The sequence below is a fragment of the Sceloporus undulatus genome, unplaced genomic scaffold, assembly GCF_019175285.1.
Source record: "Sceloporus undulatus isolate JIND9_A2432 ecotype Alabama unplaced genomic scaffold, SceUnd_v1.1 scaffold_12, whole genome shotgun sequence".
NCBI classification, from domain to species: domain Eukaryota; kingdom Metazoa; phylum Chordata; class Lepidosauria; order Squamata; family Phrynosomatidae; genus Sceloporus; species Sceloporus undulatus.
The window spans coordinates 3169865-3188492 of record NW_024802934.1 but is presented as its reverse complement, the minus strand read 5'-3'; the positions used below and the strand labels follow the sequence as shown (position 1 = coordinate 3188492).

The 18628-nt window shown below is 39.6% G+C and overlaps 1 protein-coding gene across 12 annotated transcripts in view; it reads left to right on the top strand.

The window, feature by feature from the left end:
* Positions 1-18628, top strand: part of LOC121917196 (pleckstrin homology-like domain family B member 2) — a 94811-nt gene that overhangs the window by 30800 nt on the left and 45383 nt on the right. For all 12 annotated transcript variants that reach the window (XM_042442930.1, XM_042442925.1, XM_042442929.1 and 9 more), the window contains 3 exons: positions 7941-8324; positions 9060-9203; positions 11102-11239. In XM_042442930.1, the coding sequence (XP_042298864.1) occupies positions 7941-8324; positions 9060-9203; positions 11102-11239 (666 nt within the window). The remainder of the gene's footprint in view (positions 1-7940; positions 8325-9059; positions 9204-11101; positions 11240-18628) is intronic.

Genomic DNA, 18628 nt, shown 5'->3' with positions numbered 1-18628 from the left:
AACCCTTCTTTGTTTCATTTCATGAAAGCAATTTTAAAAAAGGCAAAGATAGTCCCTTGACATGAATATCTACTTGCAACGACTATAGGGTAGTGCCAAGAACATCGAGGAAGGACCATATTACTCCGGTATTAAAGTCCCTCCACTGGCTGCCTATTAGTTTCCAGTCCCAGTACAAGGTGTTGGTTATCACCTTTAAAGCCCTAAATGGCTTGGGTCCAAACTATCTCAGGGACCGCCTCCTCCCATATAATCCTCCCCGCACACTCCGGTCCTCTGGGAGGAATTTGCTGCAGCCTCTAAAGATCTAGGCTTTCGGCTACCTCCCAGAGGGCTTTTTCTGTTGTCGCCCCCAGATTATGGAACGACCTGCCGGACGAGATCCATCAATTGACGTCTTTAGACAGCTTTAAAAAGGCTGTCAAGACGGATCTCTTCCAGCAAGCCTTTCCGGAATAGATAACCCTGGCCTCAGGAACCCTGTTCTTATGAGAGTCCCCAAGGTCCTCCCTGGAAATGCTACTGTAGTTTACTGTTTTGTTTGTTTTGTTTTGTTCTGTTTTGTTTTTGTCTTGTAATAATGTGTATGTGTTAATGTTGTTTAATTTGTTGGTTTTAATTATAATTGATTTAATAATTTTTTAACAGGGGGAGGGAATTTTGATGTACAATGTATTGTATTTTATTGCTGTTAGCCGCCCTGATCGACCTCAAGGGGCGGGATATAAATAAATTATTATTGTTATTATTATTAGGGGGTGGTGTTAATCTCAGTTTCTAAGCCGAAGAGCCAGCATTGTCCGAGGACTGCTCTGGTGGTCATGTAGCCAGCATGACTCCACGCTCTTTATCTTCCCACTGAGAAGTGGTACCTATCTTTCTACTTTCATTTGCATGCTTTTGAACTGCTAGGTTGCAGAAGCTGGGACTGGTGATAGGAGCTCACTCCATAAACACATAGATGCAAACACACTGTTCTATAATGGGATGAGGTCTTGCGCTGGCATCAGTTCCAAAATAGTACAGTCTGTTTCTTGCTGTTGACCCTTTCAACATGCTAACATGAATATGTAGGGTGAGGTGGCAGCAGTAACTGAGGCAGTACAAAATGGTTATCTCCATAGGTGTTTGGACATATAATTTCTTGTTGTTAACTGCCCTTGAGTCAATCTTGACCCATTGCGACCCTGTGGATGAGACATCTCTAAGACTCCCCGTCCTCCACTGCTCTGCTTAGGTCCTGCAAAATCATACTAGTGACCTCTTTTATAGAGTACATTCATCTAGTGTGCAGCCTTCCTCTCTACTTTCCTCGATTTTTCCTAGCATTATTGTTTTTTCCATTGAGTCAGACCTTCTCATGATGTGTCTGAAGTATGACAACCTAAGGTGTGTTATAGATGGGTCCATAGAGGCACCGTCGTCAGGTGTGAGGGGCGGCGCTTTTAGACACCCCTTGCATGTGACGAGGGCGTCAAAATGGCAGCGCCTTATACACATGGGCGCTGTCATTTTGATGTGACGGACGCCTAGCGTCCGCACACCTCAGCGCCCTTGTATTGCCACAAGGGTGCCATTGGTGCCTTGTGGCATCACAACCCCGCCAGAAAAAGAAGCTGCTTTTTGTGGCTTCTTTTTGCTGCATGGGGGAGCCGCGTGGTTTGTCCACTGCAGCTCCTTCGCGCAGCAAACAAGGGCGGCCTTTTGGGTGGTCTGTAACGTGCCTAAGTTTCATCATCCTGGGTTCCAGGGAGATTTCTCTCTTGATCTGCTCTAGGACTCATTTGCTTGTTTTTCTGGCTATCCACAGTATCCTCCGCACTCTTCTCCAGCTCCACATCTCAAATTAATTTATGTTCTTCCGATTTTCTTTTTGAACTGTCCAGCTCTCATACATGATAATAGGGAATACAATGAATACAGTGATGCAATATAGCCAGCTAATTTGTCCCAATGTGTCAGCCTTTGTTTTTGTTTTTGTTTTTTTGTAATCCATTGTTAATAAATGCTATGTTTGTATGGCTTATGTTGTTATCATGAATTTAGGACCTAAGTTTTAAGGAGGAACTGCCAGTGAGAAAGTCGCGAATGTCCTCTGAAGAAACTTGCCAAGAAAACCCCACAGTAGGTTTGCTTTTGGGCTGCCATAAGTTGGAAATGACTTGAAGGCACACAACAGCAACAACAAAACAACAAGCCAATGAGAAACAATGTGGAAAAATAAAGAACTATGTCTCTAGTGTTCAAGTTGAATAGAATCACAAAGTACTCATTTAAGTAAGTGCTCAGGTTTACCTCTAGATGGTGCCATTTAATTAAAAATATATTACTGATTCAGATACACAATGGCATGGTTTCTGGTTTTAGTTTTTTCACATCTCATATCAATGGCTAAAACTGCAGAGAGTTGAGGATGTCACTGTATTACCATTCAGCAACTCCTTCAAAACTAAGCATTAGTAATCTGAATAACATAGTCACTTCCAGGGAGAAGATTTTTGAGGTGTCTTGCACGCAGATTCATTAAATGTAACAATCTATATATCTGTGTTAATAAACCACAAATGGATTGTACCTGCTTTTCTTAATAGTAGATTAAGAGAGCAGTCCTTAAGTACATAGGCAAAGCTTGGAAAATTTACTGTTTTGGCACTTTACTTTCAGAATACCTCAGCCATCATGACCACTATATCTGAAGAAAATTCAAGTGCATTCCAAACAGTTGTGGTTAGTAATGAAGACCAGAAATACATTGTTGTTTTAAGCACAAATAGGTTCCCCAGTGAAGTGGCTACAAATTTTGGAATATCTACATTATGTTTAAGATTGTGGAAAAAGAATTGTGCATGCAGTGACTTTCGTTATGCATGTCGTTATGCATGTGTGCATGGGATTTGTATGACATTTGGTTGTTCAGTTGGCTGAGCATTTGAATGTGCATTCAGTTGCAAATGTTGCTGTGCTGCACTAGGGTTATACTGTACAATCAGTGTGTGCAGAGATGTGTGTTACACAGTCCTGAGGTAGGATTTTGGTCAAACTCTTTGTCAGAATTTATGTACATGAACTGTCTTGAAAATAGAGGCAATGCAGGTTATATGAGATTTTATTTTGCAGCCTAGCAAGATTTGTGCAGTTATATGATTGTGGATGCTAAGCAGGGCTGGGGCTGCTTACTACTTGGAAGAGAAACCACCAGGGAACCCCCAAGCAGGAAATACACCTTGGAGGGCCATAGATGCTAGCGAGAGTTGACAGTACTGGGTTAGATGGACCAGTGATCTGTCTTGTTATAAGGCACCTTCATATACCCCCTTTCATTCTGAAAGCTGGAAAGACTTTTGATATGAATTCAAATGCTTATTTTCCTGCTATCTATATTACTTGCCAATGTGGCTTGTTGATGTATGACAACTTCATGAATTTCACAGAGTTTTCTTAGCAAGGAATTCTTGTCACTTCCTTCCTGTGAAATATAGCTGACGGGAACTGATATTCACTGGTAGTCTCCCACCCGAGTACTAACCAGAGCTGACTCTGCTTAGCTTCCAAGATCATACAGGATTTGGTGCCTTTAGGGTTTTTAGCATATTCCTTCCCTAGACTCCATTTTTTTTTTTAAAAAAATTGAGAACAAATCAATATGAGCTATATAAAAGTATGCATTTTTATAAAGGGTTTTGTTTTTTACAATGATTATATTCTATGTCTTAAGAAGAGTAGAGTTACATCAATATTAAATGCAGAGGGTAGACACATTTAGATGTTGTTGAATTACTGTACAATGTCATTAGCCCTAGCAAGGTTTGCAAGTGGTGGGAGGTGGTGGGAGCTGCAATTCCTACCTGGAGGGCTACAACTTGCCCACCGATGACTTCATTTGGAGTGAACAGGTCAGTAAGCAGAATGGTGTAGTGAAGTTTGCATTTTCCACTCAACAGTGGAAACCTGCTGGGTGATCTTGGGCAAGCTACTATCTCTCGGCCTGTCCGGGAATGCTGCCAGCAAACACTGACAAGTGCTGATAACAGTATCTTCAGCCCAGTGAAAGTAAAGCAGACTTTGCAAGGAAGCAAACTGAAAGCAGTCTGAGAATACAAGCCAAGGTCAGGATTCCAGAAGTCCGAATGTTCCAAGAGTCAAGCCAAAGTCAGGATACCGGGAAACAGCGTGGTCAAACAGTCCGAGGTCAAAACACCCAGGAGATAACGAAGGTCCGGTCCGAGGTCAAGGTAACAAGGAATCAAGATGCGAGGAGCTAGTGCCAGCAGCAATCACGCCAAGGGATCATGCAATAAACTTTAGCAGCCAGCGACAGTCTCTCTCCCACTTAAGTAAGGGAAACTCTCCCTCGTGCCACCTGAGTCTGGTTGGCTAATTGCCTCTCAGCAATCCTCTTTGATCTGCACCTGCAAGCACTCTCGGCCCTTCTCTCTTGGTAGGAAGGCACCTGCAGGCAAGCTTCGTCTCCAGAGTCACCACTAGGCTGTGGTACCATAGGAGGCCTCTCTTCAGCACTAGGACCTGGTTGAACCTCCTCCTCTGGGGCTGGAAGAGCACAGCTGGGACCTGGCAGAGCAGGATCAGCACCTGGTGTTGCCTCAATCAGTCTTTGCTCTGGAGGAGGCTCATCCTCCTCCTCATCCTCTGAGAGCTGATCTTGGCTGGCCATGACACAGCCTGAGAAAAGGCAGTGGCAAACTTCTTCTGAATAAATCTTGGCAAGAAAATGCTACAGTAGGGTCACCACAAAATGGAAGTTGAATTGAAGGTGCATAACAGTAGTAGTTACTCGCTGCATAGTGCTTTTAACTGTGTGTGGAAGAATTGCTCATTTGCTACGTGGGATGGGGGATTCTGGGAGTTACTGTCAAAAAAGAGCACTTTTCCCAGTCTTTGCTGTGGACATGATGAAATCATTGATGTGTTCCTGTGAATGTTTGGGAATTCTGGGAAGTGAAGAGCATACTCTCCACTTGCTCACCCATTAGCCACAAACACTCTTCGTAACTTCATAGCAGAGGTAAATTAGGGTAAGATTTGTAGGCGTTCACTATGCAATAAGTGTTTATGTAATTTTACTGGGAATGACACTGCTGTTCCATCAAGCAACTGGTTATGCTGTGTTTTACTGTTAATTGTAGCAAGCCTTATAATTGCTGCTGTATATCCATGATTTACAAAACAGGATGTAAATGTATGGTATGAACTGGGAAGTGAAGGTGTGATGAAATGGCGACTGGTTGGGAGCCAATAGAAAGGTGAGAATAGACAGCACAAAATAGCAACTGACAGAACTTCCTGTGCATAAGCTCTTCAGTACTCAGTTGTGCATGTTGAAATAGAAATGAGGTAACATATTCAGTTACTTCTGTAGCACTGATGATAGTAAAGGAAGCTATATTTGTAACTTAGATGGAGAGACATTCTTGTAAATATGAATGTTTAGAGACTTTTGATTTCTTACTGAAATGCCTGTTTTCAGCTTTACCAGTCTCATGCCTTTTTGAAAAAAGCCTTGTATTTGCTGTAAATTCCTGAACTTTTGGCTGTTATGAATTCCAGCTTTCAGCTGTTATACAGTATTTAGAATTTTTCGTCTGCATACACATTGGATGACAGGTTGTTCTTTAAATGCCCTTGTATTTTGAAGGGTTAAAATAATCTCTTTACACCAAAGCATCCAAGCAAGACAAAGGTAAAGTTGTTTTGTGTGGGCTTTAGTTTGATATAGCCTCTGTTGTAAAGAGTGGATGTGGAGGAGAGGTGCCAAAACGGAACATATCCTGTCACTGTACATGGGGGTGGACTCGGAGATCGAGTATTGTTTATCCCAGCTCTTAACTGTTTCAGCGATGGTAGTAAAAGTGCCATCAAAGTGCCCTGTGGCAGGTTCAAAGGATGGATAAAAGTTGGGGTTCCTGGCTGGCAGTCAGACGGTGCTTTCAGAAATGGGTTGGCTACTCAAAGAATGCAGGCTTGAGAGGAAGAGAGCAAATACAGGCTAAGCAAATGAAGAGGGAGCTGGAGGCTGGTGGAGAAAATGTTTGGAGGGAACAAAGGAGTTCTGAGGTGCAAAGATTTCATTGTCATTTTGTCTTTCTAGTGTAATGTGATGCTTGCCTTGAGAGGAAGGGAGGGAGGAAAAGAGGAGGGAAATTTGATTTAAGGGATGACTAGAAAGAATGCATTTGATTAGTAACATTACACTCACAGCTTAACAGTATGAATATTTTGTCTAACTTGAAAACAGAGTTCAGAAACAAGTACAGAGCTGTTCCTTCAGGGGTGACATGGTTGTTGTTTTGGTTTTTTTGCACTGATTTTTCATAGATATGCAAAACACCTGATTTTTTTCTCATTGAAAAAATTTGGGACCAAACTCCTTTTGGTTTGTAAACATCTGGATATTTTAATTTTTTTCCAATCTTCTATATGCCCCATCAAACTCAGAGGGACTTTATTTTGAATATCTGTAAACCTGTAATTTTATAGTTTAGAATAAATCTTTTTAATTCGGTGAACTTCTTGTGAGCAAATAGGCATGAGCTGCATACACCTACCTTCCATGTTTTTGTCTATGCTTGCTTTTGAATTTGGAGACAGAAGCCGAATATATTTCTGCAGTGTCACGTGGATTAAGCTTAAAAACACTTGATTGCCTTTAATTAGTCTAAGATGAGAGTTGTCAGAAAATGTGTTCATTGTTTTCTCTTGTGAGTGGGAAGAAAGGTGCTAAAGTAACACATTAGCTTGCAGCCTAAAGAAACATCTGTTTAAAAATTGTGACTTATACATTTTGCTTAAGTTATGCAAAGTCCTCTGTTAATGACAGCTTCTGCAAATCATTGATGTTGTAATCAGCCCTAGCTTCAGTCTTGAAATTATTTGTACAGTACTGCACATGTCAAAATATGTGCATAGAAAACTTAGGCAGGATTTTTAAACAGGTGTGATTCAGTGAACTTATCCAACAGTTTGCTTAGAGCTTGAAGATTCATGTATAGCAACTCATTTAAAGATCTGAAGTTCTGCTTACTGAAATATTTGCTTTTTAATGGCTATTCATAATTTTACCTTAGCCTCTTCTATATGAAAAATTCCATCATAGGGAAAATAACTTTAAAATATATTTTCAAAACAAATCCAGTGAATATTTATTTAGAAGTAAGTCCTTTTCCCCAAAAGACCTGCTGGATGAAAATGAGCAAAGTATTGCTTCAAACTAGGTAAACATGCATAAGATTGCTCTGTGGCTACAATTCCCCATACTTAACTACAAGTAAGCCCTGCTGAACTCAAGTGGATTATAGCTGGGGGAAGTGGGGCACCTACCAGTGAAATCACTTAGTGTGGCCTATACTTTGTACTATGAAGAAGGTTATTTTCAAATAACCAGTGAAACATATTTTAATTTTTATACTTAAAAAAAACCCCACATTGGAATCTAAACAGCAATTGCATTAAGTGAGGAGACTGAGGTTAGTTGATACCTTATGTCCCTTTTGATTGGTATTGTGTACCTACAAGTCAGCAACCGTTATGTGAACCTGTCACAAGTTTTGCTTTTGCCTTCCTCTGTGGCTGAGAGAATGTAATGTGCCCAAGGTCACCAAATGGGTTCACATAGCTAAGTGGGAATTCAAACCCTTGTCTCCAGAGTCCTAGTCTAACTCTGAAGCCATTGCACCTCACTGGCTCTTGCCCCTTTTGATACTGTGCATTTAATTTAACAAGAGTATACATGAATTGTGTGTTACTTAGGATTACACTTGATTGAAATCACTTGTATCTGTATTTCAGGAAATGTGTTTCGGATCAGTGTAGCAGGCTTGTTTGAGGTTTTTTTTAATCATGCAACTGCCCTATGCTGTGCAACATGATAGTATTAATTTCTTGTAATTCAGCTTTAATATTTTCATTTCTTTTTCCATTATAAGGAGCGCCAGCGGCTGGAAACAATCCTCAACCTGTGCGCAGAATATTCCAAACCTGACAGTGATCCTGCCACTGTCACAACTGTAGCTGATGTAGAAAAAATTAATAAAGAACTTGAAAAGCTTCAGCTGTCTGATGAAGATTCTGTATTTGAAGATTGTCAGATGACTCCAGAAACAAAACTGAGAAGGCACTTGCAGCCACCTACTGGAGATTCTGATTTCTCTGAATTCAGTGATCTTGGCCAAAATGCTGTGGGGCTCTTTCCTTCTGGAGGAGTCAGAACAAATAAGCATATGTGTGACAACCGGACAATTTCACCGTTACCTGCTTCTGCCTTTATGAAGGGTGTCAATGAATCTTCTTATCTAAGCATCATGTCAACGGTAAGTGGAATGTACTATGTAACAAGAACTGGTTGGAAACCTGGTTAGGACTTAAGATTGTTTCTGTTCTTTCATTGTTGTGTGCCTACAAGTTGTTTTCAACTGACGGTGGCCTTAAGGCAAACCTAGTATAAGTACAGTGGTACCCCGGGTTACGAAATTAATTCGTTCCGCCGCCGCTTTCGTAACCCGAAATACTTCGCAAGCCGAAAAACCCATAGGCGCTAATGGGGAAAAGCCGCGATTTCGTGTGAAATAGCGCCGAAAAGCACCAAAATTTTTTTCGTAACCCGGAACAGTTTTTTTGAATGGATTTTTTTCGTAACCCGCAAATTTCGTAAGGCGGCGCATTCGTATCCCGGGGTACCACTGTATAGGGTTTTCTGGATCTGAGAGTATGTGACTCATGCAAGGTCACCCAGTTGCTTTCCATGGCCGAACAGGGAACCTAACTTTGAGTTCCAGTGTTGTTCTTCTTGGCTTTACTTAGTGAAAAAAAAATTACAATTAAAAAATTCACAGTTTAAAACAGACCTTAAAATAACATGAATGAAAAAAATGTTCATAGGTTTTTTTTTAAAAAAAATCTCATTTATTGTTCTTTTTTATTATTAAATATTTGCTAACCCAACCAAGACTTTGTTGCTGACATTTGTCTGAAAAAAAAATGACAATGGAAAAAAGTACATTTTGAAAACCCTTAAGTTAAGAAATACAATTGTTGATTTATTGCAGACACCAGAATGCACAAGTGATGAGCAAAGAGCACTGCAGCTTAATCAGATGGAAGAACAGCGCATTGTAATACTGAATAACCTGGAAGAACTTGAACAAAAGATCAAAGATTTAAACGATCAGATGGATGAGTCGTCCAGAGAGGTAAGGTATCACTGGCATATATGTATGACTTACTTTAAGTAAACATAGGGTAATGCAAGATGATGCATACATACAGCGCACTCGCGCTGTATGTGGGCTCGCCATACATGGACTTGAGGTTACGCATATGGTGAGCCCTAATATGGTGAATGAGGTGCGCCCCTGTGGTGCACACAGTGCCGTTGGTATGCACCCCATTCAAACAAATGGGGCTTGATCTTATACGGAATTTGCCCTACGCAGGAGGGTCCATAACGGACTATGCTTAGTCTATGTTTACTTAGAAGTGAATTTTATTATGTTCAGTGGGACTTATTTTCTCGTTCAGGAATGAGCAACTGTTAGAGGGAAACCCTGGAGAGCTGCATCTCCTGTCACCCCCTCCCCCCCAAAAAAAGTTGTTGCCCCAGATGCCCCTCAGAAATCCTCAAGGAGAAGTGAGAGGCACTATTGCCACATTTGCCTTTCCCTAGCCAAATTAGGCCCAGGAGTGGCCACCTTTGCAACAGGGAGGAATGCAGGGATCCCTTCCTGTTCATTTTTTGTTTGTTTGTTTGTTTGTTTGTTTTTAAAGCCTTAGCTGGGTGTAAAATGTCTTGGGGAGATGTGGCAGAAGATCATGTGGGGGCAACAAAATTTTTAAGAAAATCTTGAGATTTTTTTTTGATCCCCTGTGGGGTACAGAATGGCCCTGGGAGCAATCTAATTAATATGTTTTGAAATACAGCCCAGTAAAAAATATATATACTGTATCCTAATTATGGTACTGGCTAATTTACATTTTACAAATATAAATTGTAAAACATTACTTGGGAGTATTATCTAGCCAGCATGGTGTAAGTGGTTTGCGCATACTACTTTGATTCTGGAGAAGAGGGTTTATATCCCCACTCAGCCATAGAAACTTTCTGGGTGAGCTTGGGCAAATCACACTCTCTCAGCCTCAGAAGATGGCAATAGCAACCCCCCTCTGATGAAACTTGCCAAGAAACAACAATTACATGAGCATTTTTAACAGACAAAGTTGAGATGAAGAAGGATAAGGAAAGAAACCCATATTAAATATACAGTTGGCTCTTCATATTTGTGGCATTGACTTGTGAATTTGATTAATATGCGCCCTCTAGGAATCTCTAGGTCCGATAGCACAACTCTGGTCAATGTCTGCCAGAAGGTGTGCTGGGGGACCTAGGAAGAACACTTCTCTAAGCATTTGTAGATTCTCTAGTGCAAATCTCTGGTCAGTTTCTGGACGATGTTCACCATAGAGTTTTGCTGGAGGACCTAGAGCAGTGATGGTGAACCTTTTAGCGGCCAAGTGCCCAAGCTGCAACCCAAGACCCACTTATTTATTGCAAAGTGCCATGTCCCTCTGGCTTTCTAGTGCTGGTGCAACGGCACATGTGCCCACAGAGATGGCTCTGAGTGCCACATCTGGCACGCGTGCCATAGGTTCGCCATCACTGACCTAAAGTTTCCTAGAGAGGTGTTCTCTCAGATAAAAAATAGTGGGATTTTTTATTCTTGGTTTTTCCACAGTCACTGTGCCCCCTAACCCTGGTGATTGTGTAAAATAGTAATGGGATGAGCTGCTCCAAAAGGGACAAGTGCAAATGCCCGCTGGAAGGAAATCAGAAATCCACAAGGCAGTAGAGACAGAAGAAACTAGATAGTTTCTGAAAGCAAGTGACATGGAAGTTTGATTTCAGTGTTCAGTATTTTCTAATAACTTTCTGTTTTCATATATGTGGTCAGACACCTCAAGAGAAGTTGATAATGTGGCTTGGCATCAGCAGTTTTTAAAAAATGTGTATTATGCATGAATAAGCCTTCCAAAACTCTGTGTCAGGACTTCTTTGTGAGCTGGATTGAGGCTGAGAATTGTTTTGTGTTCTTAGATGGACATGGAATGTGCCCTGTTGGATGGAGAGCAGAAATCTGAAACAGCTGAACTTCTCAAGGAGAAGGAAATACTAGATCATTTAAACAGGAAGATAGCAGAGCTGGAGCGAAATGTTATTGGCGAAAAGACTAAGGTAAATGAAGACACATCACCATTTTTGCACAATTTTCAGAAACAGTATTTGAAAAGTAAAAAGTGTCCTTCGATACCTTGTTTTAATTTAAAAGAACAGTCTTGTGAACTTGCGGACTGCTCTCAGAGTTCATGGCAGCCAAAGTAGAACAATAACTTGAAACTGGCATGGATTTCGATCCATATTTACATCTAGGTTGTTTAGTGAACAACTGTTATTAAAGAATACCATGTTGAGTTGAGAAGGATTAAGAATTTACACTTCAGAAAGGTGTTGGGTGCTTTCTTACTATATTCGATCACCAATTGTATCCATATTGTATCACAGTACAGTAGCTTCCTTGGTGGTACTGAAAATTTCATGTGAATTTTATCAGTTCAGCTAATTTATAAAAATCTTCTCATAATTGCTTAATATTTTCAGGTTTGTACACTATTTACATTTGTGATGCACCCGCCTAAACACAGCTTTGATAATCTGTTGCAGAATATATAAATGAAGACTAAAATGTAAAATCTAAATACTGTAGTAAAAGAGCTTTGAAGCACAATTATATTAAGAAGGTTTGCATAATAATTCATTTGAAAGTCTAATAAAGCCAATGTGTAAACATTTTAATTTCAGTGGGCTGCCATCAGATACTCATCCCAGTAATTTTGAAATTAAGTCCAAAGTAGGTATTGCATACCGTTGCCAGTAACAAATCTCCAGTGACCTTTCTTCCACTGCAGCTGATGGCTCTGGTAACGGTACTGTTATCTCCAATGTTTAATCTGAACTAGAAAAGAGATATCTAAGGTGCTGAGACATATCTCCAAATTAATTTCAACACCTTGGATAGCTCTTTCAAATTTAGATTAAAACCCAGAACAAACCCATTTCCTTCCTGATATCAGAGACGCCAGTTGCTGTATTGCCTATGGGTAGAGGGGGTCATAGGAGGTTTATTACTTTGAAGCATGTAAAGATCAAGCTAGACATACAGTTAGCATGGACATTTTTGTTACACAAATAGCAGCTCTGTGAATGCCTGAGCAATTTTGGGAATATCTCTTCCTGACATACTCTCAACAAAAATTGCCTGTCCAACAATCTCCCACTGTTGTCAGTTCAGGCTTCCATTGAAATACATTTTCCAGCTTTGGTAAGGTATTCCTGCATTGCCTGCCTCATTTGCATGATTTCTGTTTCCATGTAAAAATGTGAACATTAAATGAATTTACACACCATTGGAAACCACAGGAATGTGCATTCACCAGACTAGCAGTTTATAGGATGGATGTTTGAGTAAGCACACAGAAATTTTTACCCTGCAAGAAATTTTCTATTCACTTCAGTGGAAGACAACAGCATGTGTGCATTGCTTACTGTTTACAGATTGGATTCACTCAAACTTCCTGGAGTACTGGAAGCCCATGAAAATGCTCATATATTTTGTTTATAATTGATAATGTACGTTTTCAGTCACAGTTTACTTTGTAAAACTGTTATATATTTTTTAAAGTTGATTTTAGTGTGAGGACCCCCATTTTTTCATCTGGGAAAATCTGATCTTGCTTCAGTTATCTATACCTTGCTAACTGCTAGATGCTATAATAGGAGCTCACAGTATGAAATTAGCATGAACTCAAAATGTGGCAGATGACATAGGAATCATAATCCTTTGAACACTTGCCTAGAGTGAGGCATTATATGTGATGCAGGTACTGTGTTTACATACACAAAACTCTGTAGACGTAACAATACCTTGGACTGGCAGTAGGCCTGAGAATTGGGCATTGCAGGTGAGTAGTTCAGAAGTGGGATCAATATGGTAGATCATTGGATCCATTTACTCCAAAGGCTCTTTCTTAGCTGTGAAGGCCCTAAAATAAGCTTAGGGCTTATACCACATACAATCCTTACACACACCATCATGGGGTAATCATAAGGAAAGGAGAAAAAGAAGAAAAGGATCATCCGGAATAATGATGTGCAAAATATCCTCACCACAAATTGACAGAATTTTGGCAAGATTTTGGCAGTCATCTTGCCTCTTCAATATGAACTTGTCCACTGATTCATAAGGTTATCAGAGGAAATCCTACTTTTGAACATTATTTTCTGCAGAGCTTAGTCATAGATCTACAACAGAAAGAGCAATAAATTCAAATAGTGATTTCCTGTCATGGAAGCCCCCTTTTTTGAATAGAAGCACCTTGGATCCAGCCTAAAGAGTCATTTTTGTGCGTCCGGATTGTGGAATGCTCTCCCTTGAAAGATTCACAGCACTTACTCTGCTCTGCTTCTTTTTGATAAAGAGCTTTTTGTGAACTATAATTTGGAATGGTTGTCTTGCTATCTTCCTATATTGTTTGATTCTGTTGCATTTTGTGTTATGTTTTTATTGATGAATGACAGTTTTACAATATAATTTTAGCCACACTGAAAACTCTTACTTTTGAAAACTAATGTAGAGAGTCTTTTTTAAAGAACAACAACAATAATAGATCCCACGTAATAACCATAAACATGTTTTAAAGGCATTTCGATCGATTACGTAACAATTATTATGACTACAAAAGATTTTATAGACTTTGCTCATGTTTTCATTTATGTTACACACTCTCCATCTACTAGACAGTAATTGAAGACGTGTTGTTGAATTTTCTATATGTTGGTATATTTAATCTTACACACATTTGATACGGTTTAGTGTTATTGTTTAATGTTTTGTAGCTTCCAGTAGCACTTCAGTAATGGTTTGAGGATAGCTTAAAGAGCAGCTGTAGTTTGCCTGCTTATTAGGTATCATTTTACTCATTTAAGGCTGGAATTCTATATTCAGTTACCTGAGAGGAAGTACCATTGAATTTAATGTTACTTTCATGTGAGTAGATCTGTATAAGTTTGCACAGTTAGTTTCTTTCTGCAATCTAAAAGCTTAGGTCGTATCATTTCCCTTCTCATATTCCATGTTATGGTATAGCTGTTCATTTCCAAGCAGCTGTTGCGGTTTGCTCCACTGGCGAATAGAGTTTAGAGAATAGTGAAATGATATCTGTATACAGTTTGTGAAAGATAAAACCAATTTCATTCATAGAAATATAGCACAAATTATGAGAGTTCTGTTTGTGATAGTGATAGCTTGATGTTTATGGAAAGAGTGAAGGACTGGAATTAATTCTTGATCTTGGGCACCTGTTTGACAGGAAGTCTTGTGCAGATCCAGCTGACTGTTAAAGACCATCTGTTTCAGAAGCTTGTGAAATTCTTAAAAAGAGATATCATGAATGAAAAGATAATCAGTTTTCCATCTGAATGCTTAAAATAGACCAAAGGATTCGTAGAGTTAGAGGAGACCACAAGGGCCATGAAGAATGTCTGTACTACTTTTTTCATGCTTAGAAGGATGAAAACAACAATAAGAATAAATGAATTTTGGTCTATTAATGCACTCAAAATAAAATTTAAAAAATATTGGTCTTGACTCTTAATTGTCAGTTCTAACTAACATTTAAGCAAAGAACTCTTTAAGGATGTAGCCACGCTGCAGAATTAAAGTAGTTTGACATCACTTTAATTGCTATGACTATCCTGTAGAATCCTAGGATTTGTAGTTTGTTGAGGCACCAGAGCTCTTTGACAGACCAGGTTGAATTCCTCACCAAACAACAAATCCCATAATTCTACAGGATGGAGCCAATGCAGTTAAAGTGGTGTCAAAATGCTTTAATTCTTCAGTGTAGTTACATCCTAAGTTCTGTCGATTCAGTGGATCTGTTCTCATTGGAACTGAAAATTGGATTTAGGGCTTGGTTTTACTGCAACACAAACCCAATAGTTTTTTTTAAAAAAAAATTACAGCCAGAATTATCTGAATAAATTATGTTAATTAACTTACTCCAAATATTTTGAATAAAAATGATCCAACTGTATTCAAGATCAACAACATGGTGAACTATCATTTAGGCTAGGCTGTTTACTCTGTACTATGTATTTTCTAGTGCAGAATAGAAGAAGGAATACAGTAATGGGATTTGGAAAAATACTACTGAGAAGGATAGATGGAACAGTTACTACAGAAGAGAGTAATTACTCTTTCCACTGGCAGGTGAAGACATTTTTAACTGGGCAAGGGTTTTGAATTTTAATTATGGAGCTGTAGTTTGTGTGCAAATACGGTAGTATACTGTATTTTTATATCTTCAGATTTAATTATAGTTTAAATAGTTGTTAAATGTTTCAGCTATTTTAATTATGTTTTTAATAAGGTTGATTTTTAAAAACTTCTGTAAATTAATATTCTAACTGGATCTTTTCAAATTTATTGTTAGCTGCCTTGAATTCCATTTTGTGAAAAAGGTGGAATATGGGTGAGGAAAGTTCCACAGAACCCCAATTTTATGGCCCATAAGGTCTCTGATGACCACTAAAGCTTGCCAACCTGTAATTTATTTATTTTTTACACTGATTTTTACCTAAATCCCAACTGGATTGTCTAAAGCTGAGATTGTGCCCAAACTCTTGGATGGTAGGAACATTAGAAGTTATTTACATTGGAGCTCCCTACTGGTCTGTCTAGATAAGTATTATCTGCTGGAAGACTGTTAAAAGTGCAGAACATAGGAATGTTTCCTCATGTTTCCCACACCCCTTTTGTTTAGTCCCTCAATGCCTCTGGATACCCCCAACGTTTTTAAAAAAATGGGCAGGCAAAAATAAATAAATAAAAATGCCCCAAATCTTGAAGAAATATTTCCCAAACATTTCTTTTTCTAAATACTGTACTCCACAGTTATTCCCACTCTGAGTAATGGCTGAAAGTATACACAAAATGTATACTGCAAGTAGGTTTCTGGGCTGCATTTTCTGCCAAAGTGGAGATACAAAAGTGAAGATTAACTCAAGTCTTAAGCCTAGCAACAGCCCCATTTTTTTCCAGCCTTGTTTTATTTGGATATGCCAAGGACTGAATTTAAAATGTTCTTATTACTGAGCAATCCAAGCCTTTTTAAGTGCCAATTCTGGGAAGAGGGTTGGGTAGAAATCATATAAATGACTAAATAACTATCCAGCAGTTGAGCTGTTGGGAACTTGTGGTCCCACAGATGTTGAATTCTGCAGTTAATGGTCATTGATGATGGAAGCAATACTTTAACATCTGGAGAGTAACATGTTCTTTATCCCTGAAGACCTAAAATAGCTTTCTCCCAATAAACTGAAATTACCAATTACACCTGCTAGAGGGGTATGGCAGGGCATTTTCTGCCAAGCCCATTAATTTGGTGGGGCTTTGGTGGTGGTGGGAGAGTTGGAGAGGTACCATGACCCATACTGGGGCAGCACATTTGGACTGCAATTTGCCTACACTTAGAGGCTGTACAAACCACCCCAACAGAGCAGCTTTGTGCAACCCATGGGAGCACCAGATCGGGTCTGCGGCAACCACGCGCCATGGGCCCAATCTGGTGCTTTGCTGTCCAAAAAACAGTCAGCAAAAAAGAGCCGCTACTGCTGCTGCTGCGCTGGCTTTTCACCAGTTCTTTGACGCAGCACATCTAAATGCTGTGCCGAAGAAGGGGTGTGACATCACCTGTTGGGCGAGCGACATGAGACCAGCATCAGAGTGGAGTCAGGGCATGCAGCATGTTGTTGCCACACCCCACTCCACCCCGATGCCACTGTTTCTTGCAAGTCTGTACAACCCCTTAGTTTTGATAAAAAGGTTTGAATTTGTGTTGTGCCCCTGAATTTTATTATAACCCATTAAAAACTTGTTGTAACCTGCAGCTAATGCTGTAGGGTGTAATGGCTGCATTTGGACAGTCATCCGAAGTATGATGACTTGCTCTCCCTTACTCTTCCACTTGTGCTCAAGCTTCAGTGAGCTCAAGCCAAAGATCTTGACTTGCATTAAGACTGTTTCCCATTACAGTTTAATGAAAGTTAGGATTTTTCAGTTGTTTGGATGCAGCACTGGATTAATGCAAGCCAGCCAGCATACATTAGGAGGAGAAGAGAACCATGACAATTAATAAAATTTGGTTTATTTTTGAAGTTTGGGATGATCATCAAATATGACCCATGCTTCATTTTGTTGAAAAATTGTGTATCATTTCATAGAACCATATTGTTAATAAAAATATGGAACATTGAAGACACTTGGCACTTAGGTGCTGGTTGTCTTTTCACTAAACCAGGAAGCTTCATGTGTTGCGTAAACCATTAAATTTAGTTAGTTCATATATAGAATGGCTTTTTTAATTGGATATTTAAAAAATTGCAGTCACAACAGACTTTGAGCTTTGCTTCTTCAAATTATGTTTGGCTGTTCAGAATTTGGTATGTAACTTATCTTGTATAGATGTGCAAAATAGCTTTTTCCAGAGGGCTGCTTATATAAAAAAAAAATTTCCCAGAGGACAAAGGCTTTGATATAAGATGAGATTGGTAGAAAACAGGTGTTCCCAGTGGAATTTCCCCTGGAGGAAAGAGGTTCCTTGCCTTGTTTGTGCATGTGTGGTGGACAGAGAGGATTGGCAGCCTCCGGCCAAAGCTGGGAATCTAAGCAGGGGCACTTGACGGTGATATTTGATACAGTCACAGCTGCCAGACAGGAAAGGAAGTGCATCCAGGATGGGCTGTGGCTCTTAGTTTCCCCTCAACACTGGACCACTGCAGCTTTCATTTCTCTCTTGCTGCTTATCTCCTAGCCAGGATGCCCAGCTCTTCCTAACAGCAAAGATCCAGTGGAAAAGAAAACAGTGTGCTACGGTCTCTCTATCATGCATGTTCACCTAGGTGGAAAAAGACCTAACGTGAACAGGGGAAGGAAGTGGAGGATGGTAGCAGCAGCACTAAGAAACAGGAGTTTGATCTGGGCCAGCTCCCAGCTGGATTCTTGGCTAAGGTTGTGGGTTCCTTTCAGGCATCAAAGGGTATGTAGTCAGTTTAGGATTGGCTGTTCTATGATATGCTCTAAGCTACGCATGCGTATGAATCCCAGGACTTTCCAGCTGCCAGAAGGAAAAAAAACCTGATTCCCTGCTAGCACTGCAAACTGCTATTTGGTGTTTTGGAACTTTAAAAAAAATTCATTGGTTTTTTTCTATAGATGTGTTTTCTGTTTCAGATGTTTTGTCTTTACAGCATCGAATTTCTAAATTTTCATAAAGGGCTGCAGATATATGTTTCAGTAAAAAATGTATATGGTAAAAAAGAAAGTTATGAGATGATAGTTTTCTTCTTGAATGTTTGCACATGTGGTACATATGTGCCTTTTAAAAAATTCATTATCAAAATCTGAAAGTCCTGTCATAAGATCTTTATTAGTAGAGTTGGTGGGAGGTGGGGTTTTGAATCATTTTGTTATACTGTACTATACATTCCATCTAAAGTATTTCTGTG